Source organism: Oncorhynchus masou, chromosome 12, assembly GCF_036934945.1.
Source record: "Oncorhynchus masou masou isolate Uvic2021 chromosome 12, UVic_Omas_1.1, whole genome shotgun sequence".
Taxonomy (NCBI): domain Eukaryota; kingdom Metazoa; phylum Chordata; class Actinopteri; order Salmoniformes; family Salmonidae; genus Oncorhynchus; species Oncorhynchus masou.
In genome coordinates, this window is record NC_088223.1 from 94,324,625 (window position 1) to 94,339,273 (window position 14,649).

At 45.3% G+C, this 14,649-nt stretch overlaps 1 protein-coding gene across 1 annotated transcript in view; it reads left to right on the plus strand.

The window, feature by feature from the left end:
• The window catches only part of LOC135549436 (serine/threonine-protein kinase DCLK1-like), a 76,898-nt gene that overhangs the window by 1,736 nt on the left and 60,513 nt on the right, over positions 1 to 14,649 (plus strand). The window contains exon 2 of the mRNA XM_064979405.1: positions 6,060 to 6,418. Coding sequence (XP_064835477.1) covers positions 6,060 to 6,418 — 359 coding nt within the window. The remainder of the gene's footprint in view (positions 1 to 6,059; positions 6,419 to 14,649) is intronic.

The following is a 14,649-nucleotide window of genomic DNA, read 5'->3' on the forward strand; positions in this document are numbered from 1 at the left end:
TGACTAGACTAGGGCCGTATCCACATTGTCATAGAGGAGATGACTAGACTAGGGCCTTATCCACATTGTTATAGAGGTGACTAGACTAGAGCCTTATCCACATTGTCATAGAGGGGGTGACTAGACTAGGGCCGTATCCACATTGTCATAGAGGAGGTGACTAGACTAGGGCCGGATCCACATTGTCATAGAGGGGGTGACTAGACTAGGGCCGTATCCACATTGTTATAGAGGTGACTAGACTAGGGCCTTATCCACATTGTTATAGAGGTGACTAGACTAGGGCCGTATCCACATTGTTATAGAGGGGTGACTAGACTAGGGCCGTATCCACATTGTTATAGAGGTGACTAGACTAGGGCCGTATCCACATTGTTATAGAGGGGGTGACTAGACTAGGGCCGTATCCACATTGTTATAGAGGTGACTAGACTAGGGCCGTATCCACATTGTTATAGAGGTGACTAGACTAGGGCCTTATCCACATTGTTATAGAGGTGACTAGACTAGGGCCGTATCCACATTGTTATAGAGGGGGTGACTAGACTAGGGCCGTATCCACATTGTTATAGAGGTGACTAGACTAGGGCCGTATCCACATTGTTATAGAGGTGACTAGACTAGGGCCGTATCCACATTGTTATAGAGGGGGTGACTAGACTAGGGCCGTATCCACATTGTTATAGAGGTGACTAGACTAGGGCCTTATCCACATTGTTATAGAGGTGACTAGACTAGGGCCGTATCCACATTGTTATAGAGGGGTGACTAGACTAGGGCCGTATCCACATTGTTATAGAGGTGACTAGACTAGGGCCGTATCCACATTGTTATAGAGGTGACTAGACTAGGGCCGTATCCACATTGTTATAGAGGGGTTATAGTGACTAGACTAGGGCCGTATCCACATTGTTATAGAGGTGACTAGACTAGGGCCGTATCCACATTGTTATAGAGGTGACTAGACTAGGGCCTTATCCACATTGTTATAGAGGAGGTGACTAGACTAGGGCCGTATCCACATTGTTATAGAGGTGACTAGACTAGGGCCGTATCCACATTGTTATAGAGGTGACTAGACTAGGGTCGTATCCACATTGTTATAGAGGAGGTGACTAGACTAGGGCCGTATCCACATTGTTATAGAGGAGGTGACTAGACTAGGGCCGTATCCACATTTTATAGAGGTGACTAGACTAGGGCCTTATCCACATTGTTATAAAGGTGACTAGACTAGGGCCTTATCCACATTGTTATAGAGGTGACTAGACTAGGGCTGTATCTACATTGTTATAGAGGTGACTAGACTAGGGCCGTATCCACATTGTTATAGAGGTGACTAGACTAGGGCCTTATCCACATTGTTATAAAGGTGACTAGACTAGGGCCTTATCCACATTGTTATAAAGGTGACTAGACTAGGGCCTTATCCACATTGTTATAGAGGTGACTAAACTAGGGCCTTATCCACATTGTTATAGAGGTGACTAGACTAGGGCCTTATCCACATTGTTATATAGTGTCTTCCCACATTTTGTTACGTTCGTCTTATTCTAAAATTGATTGATTGTTTTTCCCCCTCGTCAATCTTCACACAATACCCCGTAATGACAATGCAAAAACAGGTTTATATAAATCTTTTTTTTTGCACATTTACATTCGTTTTCAGACATGATCGGAGCAATCTTGAAGCACGGAATCCGATTAATAATCAGACCAGCATGGGCGGTTCCTGTTTTAGTGTCTGCCTATTGGAAGGGAAGATACAAGATGGAGTCATGGTTGAATTTGCCAAAAGGAGGTCGGGGATAGGGCCTTGTATGCATCACAGAAGTTACAACAGAAATGGTTGAGCGTGTTACTCGCTCGTGTACTGCAAGCGATATGCTGATAGATTTTAGGTAGCCTTGTTCTCAGATTAGCTTTGTTAAAATCCCCAGCTACAATAAATGCAGCCTCAGGATATATTGTTTCCAGTTTACATAAAGTCCAGTGAAGTTCCTTGGTGGCCGTCTTGGTATGCGCTGCGGGGGGATGTACACGGCTGTGACAATAACTGAAGAGAGTTCTCTTGGGATACGTTTGGCATTTGATTGTGAGGAATTCTAGGTCAGTTGAATAATAACGCTTAAGGTTTTCTGGGCTAACAATGTAAGAAATAATATATAAATAAAACAAGATACTGCACAGTTTCCTAAGGACGAGAAGCGAAGATGCCATCCCTATCGGTGCCATCTTGGAATCTTCTTCTTGGTCACCTCCCTGACCAAGGCCCTTCTCCCCCGATTGCTCAGTTTGAACGAGCGGCCAGCTCTAGGAAGAGTCTTGGTGGTTCCAAACTACTTCTATTTACGAATGATGGAGGACACTGTCTTCTTGGGGACCTTCAATGCTGCAGACATTTTTTGGTACCCATCACCAGATCTGTGTCTCGACACAATCCTGTCTCGGAGCTCTACGGACAATTCCTTCGACGTCATGGCTTGGTTTTTGCTCTGACATGCACTGTCAACTGTGGGACATTATATAGACAGATGTGTGCCTTTCCAAATCATGTACAACCAATTGAATTTACCACAGGTGGACTCCAATCAAGTTGTAGAAACATCTCAGGGGTGATCAATGGAAACAGGATGCACCTGAGCTCAATTTTGAGTCTCATAGCAAAGGATCTGAATACTTATGTATTTCTGTTTTTTATATTTTATACAGTTGCATAAATAAAATAAAAACCTGTTAGCTTTCTCATTATGGTGTGTGTGTGTAGATTTCTTATGATTTGTATTTATTTAATCAATTTTAGAATAAGGCTGTAACGTAACAAAATGTTGAACAAGTCAAGGGGTCAGAATACTTTCCAAATGCTCTGTACCTTCACACCAACCTTGTGCCATACCGGGATACTCGGTAATACCGTTACCGAACACAGTGGGGCGCTATGTTCAAACCCTATTGTGCCTCTGTAATCCAAAGGTTAGCAATGCTAACAACTACATGTAAAAAAAGCACATAGAGAATGTTAACTAAATGCTAGTCAGCGCAATGCAAAAACATATTATACAGTCTCTGCTCTAAACTATTTGTAGGACAGACATCCTCATACAGTGATATGAATAACTGAAGAATGCTGCATGCTCAAAACAAATATTAGCACGGCTCTTGATCCAAAAGGGGATTCTCCACCAAGCGAAACATGATTTTGGAAGACGCTAACGCTAACGACTTAGCTAGGTAGCTAACTACCTACTAAGTTAGCAAACCAAATGCACAACTGCAGAGCATTTAGCACATGTTAGACAGTTAACTTAATAGTTATGAGATATCTAGCTGGCAAATATTTAGTTGTGAATTCCATACTGTAACGAGATCACCAGGAGCATGCTGGACAACAAGGCTCTGGTCCCTGTGACAGGGGACCACCAGGAGCATGCTGGACAACAAGGCTCTGGTCCCTGTGACTGGGGACCACCAGGAGCATGCTGGACAACAAGGCTCTGGTCCCTGTGACTGGAGACCACCAGGAGCATGCTGGACAACAAGGCTCTGGTCGCTGTGACTGGGGACCACCAGGAGCATGCTGGACAACAAGGCTCTGGTCCCTGTGACAGGGGACCACCAGGAGCATGCTGGACAACAAGGCTCTGGTCCGTGTGACTGGGGACCACCAGGAGCATGCTGGACAACAAGGCTCTGGTCCCTGTGACTGGGGACCACCAGGAGCATGCTGGACAACAAGGCTCTGGTCCCTGTGACTGGGGACCACCAGGAGCATGCTGGACGACAAGGCTCTGGTCCCTGTGACTGGAGACCACCAGGAGCATGCTGGACAACAAGGCTCTGGTCCCTGTGACTGGAGACCACCAGGAGCATGCTGGACAACAAGGCTCTGGTCCGTGTGACTGGGGACCACCAGGAGCATGCTGGACAACAAGGCTCTGGTCCCTGTGACAGGGGACCACCAGGAGCATGCTGGACAAAAAGGCTCTGGTCCCTGTGACTGGAGACCACCAGGAGCATGCTGGACAACAAGGCTCTGGTCCGTGTGACTGGGGACCACCAGGAGCATGCTGGACAACAAGGCTCTGGTCCCTGTGACTGGAGACCACCAGGAGCATGCTGGACAACAAGGCTCTGGTCCCTGTGACTAGGGACCACCAGGAGCATGCTGGACAATAGTGGAGCATGCCCTGTGATTGTGTATTGATTAATAACGTATTGAATAATAACGTATTGATTAATAACGTATTGAATAATAAGGTATTGAATAATAACGTATTGATTAATAACATATTGAATTCAGGGGCGGCAGGGTAGCCTAGTGGTTAGAGCGTTGGACTAGTAACGGAAGGTTGCAAGTTCAAACCCCCGAGCTGACAAGGTACAAATATGTCGTTCTGCCCCTGAACAGGCAGTTAACCCACTGTTCCCAGGCCGTCATTGAAAATAAGAATTTGTTAACTGACTTGCCTAGTTAAATAAAGGTAAAATAAATAACGCATTGAATAATAACGTATTGAATAATAATGTATTGGTACGTTGACTGCAGGAATAAAAGTAGCTACAACAATAAAAAACATTGAATAAATAGTTTCAGTGGTATTTAAAAATCGTCCCAAAATTTCTCCCTGTCTCTCTCCCCCATCTCTCTCTCCCCCATCTCCCCCTCCCCGTCTCTCTCCCCCATCTCACCCTCCCCGTCTCTCTCCCCCATCTCCCCCTCCCTGTCTCTCCTCTATCTCCCCCTCCCTGTCTCTCTCCCCCAACTCACCCTCCCCGTCTCTCTCCCTCATCCCTCCTTCTCCCTGTCTCTCTCCCCCATCTCTCCTTCTCCTTGTCTCTCTCCCTCATCTCTCTCCCCATCTCACTGTCTCTCTCCCCATCTCCCCTTCTCCCTGTCTCTCTCCCCATCTCCCCTTCTCCCTGTCTCTCTCCCCCATCTCCCTGTCTCTCTCCCCCTCCCCTTCTCCCTGTCCTTCTCCCTGTCCCTCTCCCCTTCTCCCTGTCTCTCTCCCCCTCTCCCTCTCCCTGTCTCTCTCCCCCCATCTCTCCTTCTCCCTGTCTCTCTCCCCCATCTCCCCTTCTCCCTGTCTCTCTCCCCCATCTCCCTGTCTCTCTCCCCCATCTCCCTGTCTCTCTCCCCCATCTCTCTGTCTCTCTCCCCCTCTCCTTCTCCCTGTCTCTCTCCCCCTCTCCTTCTCCCTGTCTCTCTCCCCCATCTCCCCTTCTCCCTGTCTCTCTCCCCCTCCCCTTCTCCCTCATCTCTCTCCCCCATCTCCCCTTCTCCCTGTCTCTCTCCCCCCCCCTTCTCCCTCATCTCTCTCCCCCTCTCCTTCTCCCTGTCTCTCTCCCCCGCTCCTTCTCCCTGTCTCTCTCCCCCATCTCCCCTTCTCCCTGTCTCTCTCCCCCATCTCACTGTCTCCCTCCCCCTCCCCTTCTCCCTCATCTCTCTCCCCCATCTCCCCTTCTCCCTGTCTCTCTCCCCCATCTCAATGTCTCTCTCCCCCTCCCCTTCTCCCTCATCTCTCTCCCCCTCTCCTTCTCCCTGTCTCTCTCCCCCGCTCCTTCTCCCTGTCTCTCTCCCCCATCTCCCCTTCTCCCTGTCTCTCTCCCCCATCTCACTGTCTCCCTCCCCCTCCCCTTCTCCCTCATCTCTCTCCCCCATCTCCCCTTCTCCCTCCCCCCTCTCCTTCTCCCTGTCTCTCTCCCCTTCTCCCTGTCTCTCTCCCCTTCTCCCTCATCTCTATCCCCCATCTCCCCTTCTCCCTCCCCCCTCTCCTTCTCCCTGTCTCTCTCCCCTTCTCCCTGTCTCTCTCCCCTTCTCCCTGTCTCTCTCCCCCATCTCTCCTTCTCCCTGTCTCTCTCCCCCATCTCTCCTTCTCCCTGTCTCTCTCCCCCATCTCCCCTTCTCTCTCCCCCATCTCTCCTTCTCCCTGTCTCTCTCCCCCATCTCCCCTTCTCTCTCCCCCATCTCTCCTTCTCCCTGTCTCTCTCTCCTTCTCCCTGTCTCTCTCCCCCATCTCTCCTTCTCCCTGTCTCTCTCCCCCATCTCCCCTTCTCAGGCGAGAGCTATGTGTGCGGCTCCATCGAGGTCTTCAAGAAGCTCGACTACACCAAGAACGTCAACCCCAACTGGTCTGTGAACGTCAAAGCTTCGTCCGGGGCGGCCGCCCGCGGGCCCCTTTCTCTGGGCAGCTCCAAGGCCGGACCGCCAGACACCCGGGACCAGGGGGTGAAGGATTTCATCCGGCCCAAGCTGGTGACGGTGGTGCGGAGCGGGGTGAAGCCCAGGAAGGCTGTACGGATACTGCTCAATAAGAAGACGGCACATTCATACGAACAGGTCCTCACCGACATCACGGAGGCCGTCAAACTGGACTCTGGGGTGGTGAAGAAGATCTATACACTGGATGGAAAACAGGTGAGCGATGGAGGGAGAAAGGGAGAGGAGAGAATAGGAGAGGGGAGAGAGAGGGAGAGGAGAGAAAGGGAGAGGGCAGAAAGAGGGAGAGGAGAGAAAGGGAGAGGGGAGAAAGGAAGAGGGAAGAAAGGGGGAGGAGAGAAAGGGAGAGGAGAGAAAGGGAGAGAGGAGAGAAAGGGGGAGGAGAGAAAGGGAGAGGGGAGAAAGGAAGAGGGAAGAAAGGGGGAGGAGAGAAAGGGAGAGGAGAGAAAGGGAGAGAGGAGAGAAAGGGGGAGGAGAGAAAGGGGGAGGAGAGAAAGGAAGAGGGGAGACAGAGGGAGAGGAGAGAATGGGAGAGGGGAGAATGGGAGAAAGAGAGAAAGGGAGAGGAGAGAATGGGAGAGGGGAGAAAGAGGGAGAGGAGAGAAAGAGGGAGAGGAGAGAAAGGGAGAGCAGAGGAAGGAAGAGGGAAGAAAGGGGGAGGAGAGAAAGGGAGAGGAGAGAAAGGGAGAGGGGAGAATGGGAGAAAGAGAGAAAGGGAGAGGAGAGAATGGGAGAGGGGAGAATGGGAGAAAGAGAGAAAGGGAGAGGAGAGAATGGGAGAGGGGAGAAAGAGGGAGAGGAGAGAAAGGGAGAGGGGAGAAAGGAAGAGGGAAGAAAGGGGGAGGAGAGAAAGGGAGAGGAGAGAAAGGGAGAGAGGAGAGAAAGGGGGATGAGAGAAAGGGAGAGAGGAGAGAAAGGGGGAGGAGAGAAAGGGGGAGGAGAGAAAGGGGGAGGGGAGAAAGGAAGAGGAGAGAAAGAGGGAGAGGAGAGAAAGGGAGAGGGGAGAAAGGAAGAGGGTAGAAAGGGGGAGGAGAGAATGGGAGAGGAGAGAAAGGGAGAGAGGAGAGAAAGGGGGAGGAGAGAAAGGGGGAGGAGAGAAAGGAAGAGGGGAGAAAGAGGGAGAGGAGAGAATGGGAGAGGGGAGAATGGGAGAAAGAGAGAAAGGGAGAGGAGAGAATGGAGAGGAGAGAAAGAGGGAGAGGAGAGAAAGGGGAGAGGGAGGAGGAAGAGGGAAGAAAGGGGGAGGAGAGAAAGGGAGAGGAGAGAAAGGGGGAGGAGAGAAAGGGGGAGGAGAGAAAGGGGGAGGAGAGAAAGGGAGAGGAGAGAAAGGGAGAGAGGAGAGAAAGGGGGAGGAGAGAAAGGGGGAGGAGAGAAAGGAAGAGGGGAGAAAGAGGGAAAGGAGAGAAAGGGAGAGGGGAGAAAGGGGGAGGAGAGAAAGGGAGAGAGGAGAGAAAGGGGGAGGAGAGAAAGGGGGAGGAGAGAAAGGAAGAGGGGAGAAAGAGGGAGAGGAGAGAAAGGGAGAGGGGAGAAAGACAGAGATGGGCTGTAGTTGTGTTGCTATAGAAAGGAAACAACAGAAGGAGGTCCTGCCTCATACAGTATGCTTCTGGGTTTGTCTCTCTGTCTGGTATGGATTCATACAGTATGCTGCTTGTTAGTCTCTGTCTGGTATAGATTCATACAGTATGCTGCTGGTTTGTCTCTGGTATGGATTCATACAGTATGCTGCTGGGTTAGTCTCTGTCTGGTATGGGTTCATACAGTATGCTGCTGGTTAGTCTCTGTCTGGTATGGGTTCATACAGTATGCTGCTGGTTAGTCTCTGTTTGGTATGGATTCATACAGTATGCTGCTGGTTAGTCTCTGTCTGGTATGGATTCATACAGTATGCTGCTGGTTAGTCTCTGTCTGGTATGGATTCATACAGTATGCTGCTGGTTAGTCTCTGTCTGGTATGGGTTCATACAGTATGCTGCTGGTTAGTCTCTGTCTGGTATGGATTCATACAGTATGCTGCTGGTTAGTCTCTGTCTGGTATGGGTTCATACAGTATGCTGCTGGTTAGTCTCTGTCTGGTATGGATTCATACAGTATGCTGCTGGTTAGTCTCTGTCTGATATGGATTCATACAGTATACTGCTGGTTTGTCTCTCTGTCTGGTATGGGTTCATACAGTATGCTGCTGGTTAGTCTCTGTCTGGTATGGGTTCATACAGTATGCTGCTGGTTAGTCTCTGTCTGGTATGGATTCATACAGTATGCTGCTGGTTAGTCTCTGTCTGGTATGGATTCATACAGTATGCTGCTGGGTTAGTCTCTGTCTGGTATGGGTTCATACAGTATGCTGCTGGGTTTGTCTCTCTGCCTGGTATGGATTCATACAGTATGCTGCTGGTTAGTCTCTCTGTCTGGTATGGATTCATACAGTATGCTGCTGGTTATTCTCTGTCTGGTATGGATTCATACAGTATGCTGCTGGTTAGTCTCTGTCTGGTATGGATTCATACAGTATGCTGCTGGTTAGTCTCTGTCTGGTATGGATTCATACAGTATGCTGCTGGGTTTGTCTCTCTGTCTGGTATGGGTTCATACAGTATGCTGCTGGTTAGTCTCTGTCTGGTATGGATTCATACAGTATGCTGCTGGTTTGTCTCTCTGTCTGGTATGGATTCATACAGTATGCTGCTGGGTTTGTCTCTCTGTCTGGTATGGGTTCATACAGTATGCTGCTGGTTTGTCTCTGTCTGATATGGATTCATACAGTATGCTGCTGGTTAGTCTCTGTCTGGTATGGATTCATACAGTATGCTGCTGGTTAGTCTCTGTCTGGTATGGGTTCATACAATATGCTTCTGGTTATTCTCTGTCTGGTATGGATTCATACAGTATGCTGCTGGGTTAGTCTCTGTCTGGTATGGATTCATACAGTATGCTGCTGGTTTGTCTCTGTCTGGTATGGGTTCATACAGTATGCTGCTGGGTTAGTCTCTGTCTGGTATGGGTTCATACAGTATGCTGCTGGGTTTGTCTCTGTCTGGTATGGATTCATACAGTATGCTGCTGGGTTAGTCTCTGTATGGTATGGATTCATACAGTATGCTGCTGGTTTGTCTCTGGTATGGATTCATACAGTATTCTGCTGGTTTGTCTCTCAGTCTGGTATGGGTTCATACAGTATGCTGCTGGTTAGTCTCTGTCTGGTATGGATTCATACAGTATGCTGCTGGTTTGTCTCTGGTATGGATTCATACAGTTTTCTGCTGGTTTGTCTCTGGTATGGATTCATACAGTATGCTGCTGGTTTGTCTCTGGTATGGATTCATACAGTATGCTGCTGGTTTGTCTCTCAGTCTGGTATGGGTTCATACAGTATGCTGCTGGTTAGTCTCTGTCTGGTATGGGTTCATACAGTATGCTGCTGGTTAGTCTCTGTCTGGTATGGGTTCATACAGTATGCTCCTGGTTAGTCTCTGTCTGGTATGGATTCATACAGTATACTGCTGGTTTGTCTCTGGTATGGATTCATACAGTATGCTGCTGTAGATAGTTTGAGTTGATACAGATCATGATTGTTATAATGTTATATAATACTATTATATTGCATCTATATTATACAGACTGTTATATTATATTGACTATTATATTATATTGACTATTATATTATATTGACTATTATATTATCTAATATTGAGTATTATATTGACTATTATATTGTATTGACTATTATATTATATTGACTATTATATTATATTGACTATTATATTATCTAATATTGAGTATTATATTATATTGAGTATTATATTATATTGACTATAATATTTTATTGGCTATTATATTATCTAATATTGAGTATTATATTATATTTACTAATATATTATCTAATATTGAGTATTATATTATCTAATATTGAGTATTATATTATATTGAATAATATATTATCTAATATTGAGTATTTTATTATCTAATATTGAGTATTATATTGACTATTACATTATATTGAGTATTATATTACATTGACTATTATATTATCTAATATTGAGTATTATATTGACTTTTATATTATCTAATATTGAGTATTATATTATCTAATATTGAGTATTATATTGACTATTATATTATCTAATATTGACTATTATATTATCTAATAGTGACTATTATATTATCTAATAATGAGTATTATATTATATTGACTATTATATTATCTAATATTGACTATTATATTATATTGACTAATATATTATATTGACTATTATATTATATTGACTATTATATTATCTAATATTGAGTATTATTTTGACTATTATATTATTTTGACTATTATATTATATTGTCTATTATATTATATTGACTATTATATTATATTGACTATTATATTATATTGACTATTATATTATATTGACTATTATATTATATTGACTATTATATTATCTAATATTGAGTATTATATTGTCTATTATATTATATTGACTATTATATTATATTGTCTATTATATTATATTGACTAATATATTATATTGACTATTAGATTATTTTGTCTATTATATTATATTGACTAATATATTATATTGACTATTATATTATATATATTGTGGGCAGACAGCAATAATAGGAGAGACACACCAGACAAGACACAGAGACAGCAACAGAGACAGCAACAGAGACAGCAACAGAGACAGCAACAGAGACAGAATCAGAGACAGCAACAGAATAATAGGATATGATAGAGAGAGAGACCAGACAGGACACAGAGACAGCAACAGAGACAGCAACAGAGACAGCAATATGAAGGAGAGACAGCAACAGAGACAGCAACAGAATAATAGGCTATGAAGGAGAGACACACCAGACAAGACACAGAGACAGCAACAGAGACAGCAACAGAGACAGCAACAGAATAATAGGATATGAAGGAGAGAGACACCAGACAAGACACAGAGACAGCAACAGAATAATAGGATATGAAGGAGAGAGACACGAGTCAAGACACAGAGACAGCAACAGAGACAGCAACAGAGACAGCAACAGAGACAGCAACAGAGACAGCAACAGAGACAGCAACAGAGACATCAACAGAGACAGCAACAGAGACAGCAACAGAATAATAGGATATGATAGAGAGAGAGAGACCAGACAAGACACAGACAAGACACAGAGACAGCAACAGAGACAGCAACAGAGACAGCAACAGAGACAGCAACAGAGACAGCAACAGAGACAGCAACAGAGACGCAAAGAGACCGACAGAGACAGCAACAGAGACAGCAACAGAATAATAGGATATGAAGGAGAGAGACACCAGACAAGACACAGAGACAGCAACAGAGACAGCAACAGAGACAGCAACAGAGACAGCAACAGAATACTAGGATATGAAGGAGAGAGACACCAGACAAGACACAGAGACAGCAACAGAGACAGCAACAGAGACAGCAACAGAGACCGCAACAGAGACAGCAACAGAGACAGAAACAGAGACATCAACAGAGACAGCAACAGAGACAGCAACAGAGACAGCAACAGAATAATAGGATATGATAGAGAGAGACCAGACAAGACACAGAGACAGCAACAGAGACAGCAACAGAGACAGCAACAGAGACAGCAACAGAATAATGGGATATGAAGGAGAGAGACACCAGACAAGACACAGAGACAGCAACAGAGACAGCAACAGAGACAGCAACAGAGACAGCAACAGAATAATAGGATATGATAGAGAGAGACACCAGACAAGACATAGACAGCAACAGAATAATAGGATATGAAGGAGAGAGACACCAGACAAGACACAGAGACCACAACAGAATAATAGGATATGAAGGAAAGAGAGACCAGACAAGATACAGAGACAGCAACAGAATAATAGGATATGAAGGAGAGAGACCAGACAAGATACAGAGACAGCAACAGAATAATAGGATATGAAGGAGAGACACCAGACAAGATACAGAGACAGCAACAGAATAATAGGATATGAAGGAGAGAGACACCAGACAAGATACAGAGACAGCAACAGAATAATAGACAGAACAGAGACAGCAACAGAGAAGAAACAGAGACATCAACAGAGACACCAGACAAGATACAGAGACAGCAACAGAATAATAGGATATGAAGGAGAGAGACACCAGACAAGACACAGAGACCACAACAGAATAATAGGATATGAAGGAAAGCAGACCAGACAAGATACAGAGACAGCAACAGAATAATAGGATATGAAGGAGAGAGAGACCAGACAAGACACAGAGACAGCAACAGAATAATAGGATATGAAGAAAGACAGACCAGACAAGACACAGAGACAAACAGAATAATAGGATATGAAGGAAAGAGAGACCAGACAAGACACAGAGACAACAACAGAATAATAGGACATGAAGGAGAGAGAGACCAGACAAGACACAGAGACAGCAACAGAATAATAGGACATGAAGGAGAGAGACCAGACAAGACACAGAGACCACAACAGAAGCTGAAGTGTTCTACAACATTATGATGAGGTGGTAAAACTGACAAAATGAAATGAATCACAGAGGCCTTATAACCTATAGAACCTTAAATGAATTGAGTCACAGAGGCCCTATAACCTATAGACCCTTAAATGAATTTAATCATAGAGTCCTTAAATGAATTGAATCATAAATTCCTTATAACCTATAGACCCTTAAATGAATTGAATCGTAGAGGCCTTATAACCTATAGACCCTTAAATGAATTGAATCGTAGAGGCCTTACAACCTATAGACCCTTAAATGAATTGAATCGTAGAGGCCTTACAACCTATAGACCCTTAAATGAATTGAATCATAGAGGCCTTATAACCTATATACCTTTAATGATGTTTCCTCAAATGTTATGTAATCGAATACATCAAACAACATTAGCTAGTAGAACTGTCAAAATATCTTAGAACTCATTCTACAGGATCATTTGGACTCATGTGTCTTTATATTCATAAATAGAACGCTGTTTCCCAGGGTTACTATGACCCCTGGGGTTCTTGGCCTATCCACTGGGGGATAGAATATATATATATATTTTTTTTAACTAGGCAAACCAGTCCCTCTTGCTTTAGCCCACATAGCATTTCGTTGCCTTATGATTTTTGTAAGTTCCTTAGTAAACCAAGGGTTCTCTGTTAATCTGGTTGGCACCCTGCCAACACACAGCTGAGATAAAAATGTGATCTAATCAAAATGTAAATATTCTTTCCATTCGTTCCTGTAACAAAATGTGCACGAAGATGAAACTGAATACTAAGTGAAACACATTGCTTTTCAATCCCACCTCAGTCAGCCATCCAGCCAGCCAGCTAGCCAGCCAACCAGCCAACCAGCTAACCAGCCAGTCAGTCAGCCATCCAGCTAACCAGCCAGCCAGCCAGCCAGCCAGCCAATCATTCAGGTATCCAGATCCCCTTGTTATCCCAACTAACTCTCCGTGGTGCGTTTTGAAAAATCCTCTGGATCAGGTTTTCCTTGAGAAATCTCCTGCTATGGATTAGGTTAGGATCAGCCTGCTGTGGATCAGACTGTCTTTAATACAAGGAAATGGCACCCTATTCCCTACATAGTACACTACTTTAGACCAGAGCCCTATGGCACCCTATTCCCTATATAGTGCACTACTTTAGACCAGAGCCCTATGGCACCCTATTCCCTATATAGTGCACTACTTTAGACCAGAACCCTATGGGCCCTGGCACTATATCAAATTCAAATCAAATGTATTTATATAGCCCTTCGTACATCAGCTGATATCTCAAAGTGCTGTACAGAAACACAACCTAAAACCCCAACCAGCAAGCAATACAGGTGTAGAAGCACGGTGGCTAGGAAAAACTCCCTAGAAAGGCCATAACCTAGGAAGAAACCGAGAGAGGAACCAGGCTATGTGGGGTGACCAGTCCTCTTTTGGCTGTGCCGGGTGGAGTTTATAACAGAACATGGCCAAGATGTTCGAATGTTCATAAATAATAATAATCACAGGCAGAACAGTTGAAACTGGAGCAGCAGCACGGCCAGGTGGACTGGGGACAGCAAGGAGTCATCATGTCAGGTAGTCCTGAGGCATGGTCCTAGGGCTCAGGTCCTCCGAGAGAGAGAAAGAAAGATAGAAAGAGAGAATTAGAGAGGGCATACTTAAATTCACACAGGACAACGAATAGGACAGGAAAAGTACTCCAGATATAACAAACTGACTCTAGCCCCCCGAAACATAAACCACTGCAGCATAAATACTGGAGGCTGAGACAGGAGGGGTCAGGAGACACTGTGGCCCCATCCGAGGACACCCCCGGACAGGGCCAAACAGGAAGGATATAACCCCACCCACTTTGCCAAAGCACAGCCCCCACACCACTAGAGGGACATCTTCAACCACCAACTTACCATCCTGAGACAAGGCCGAGTATAGCCCACAAAGAC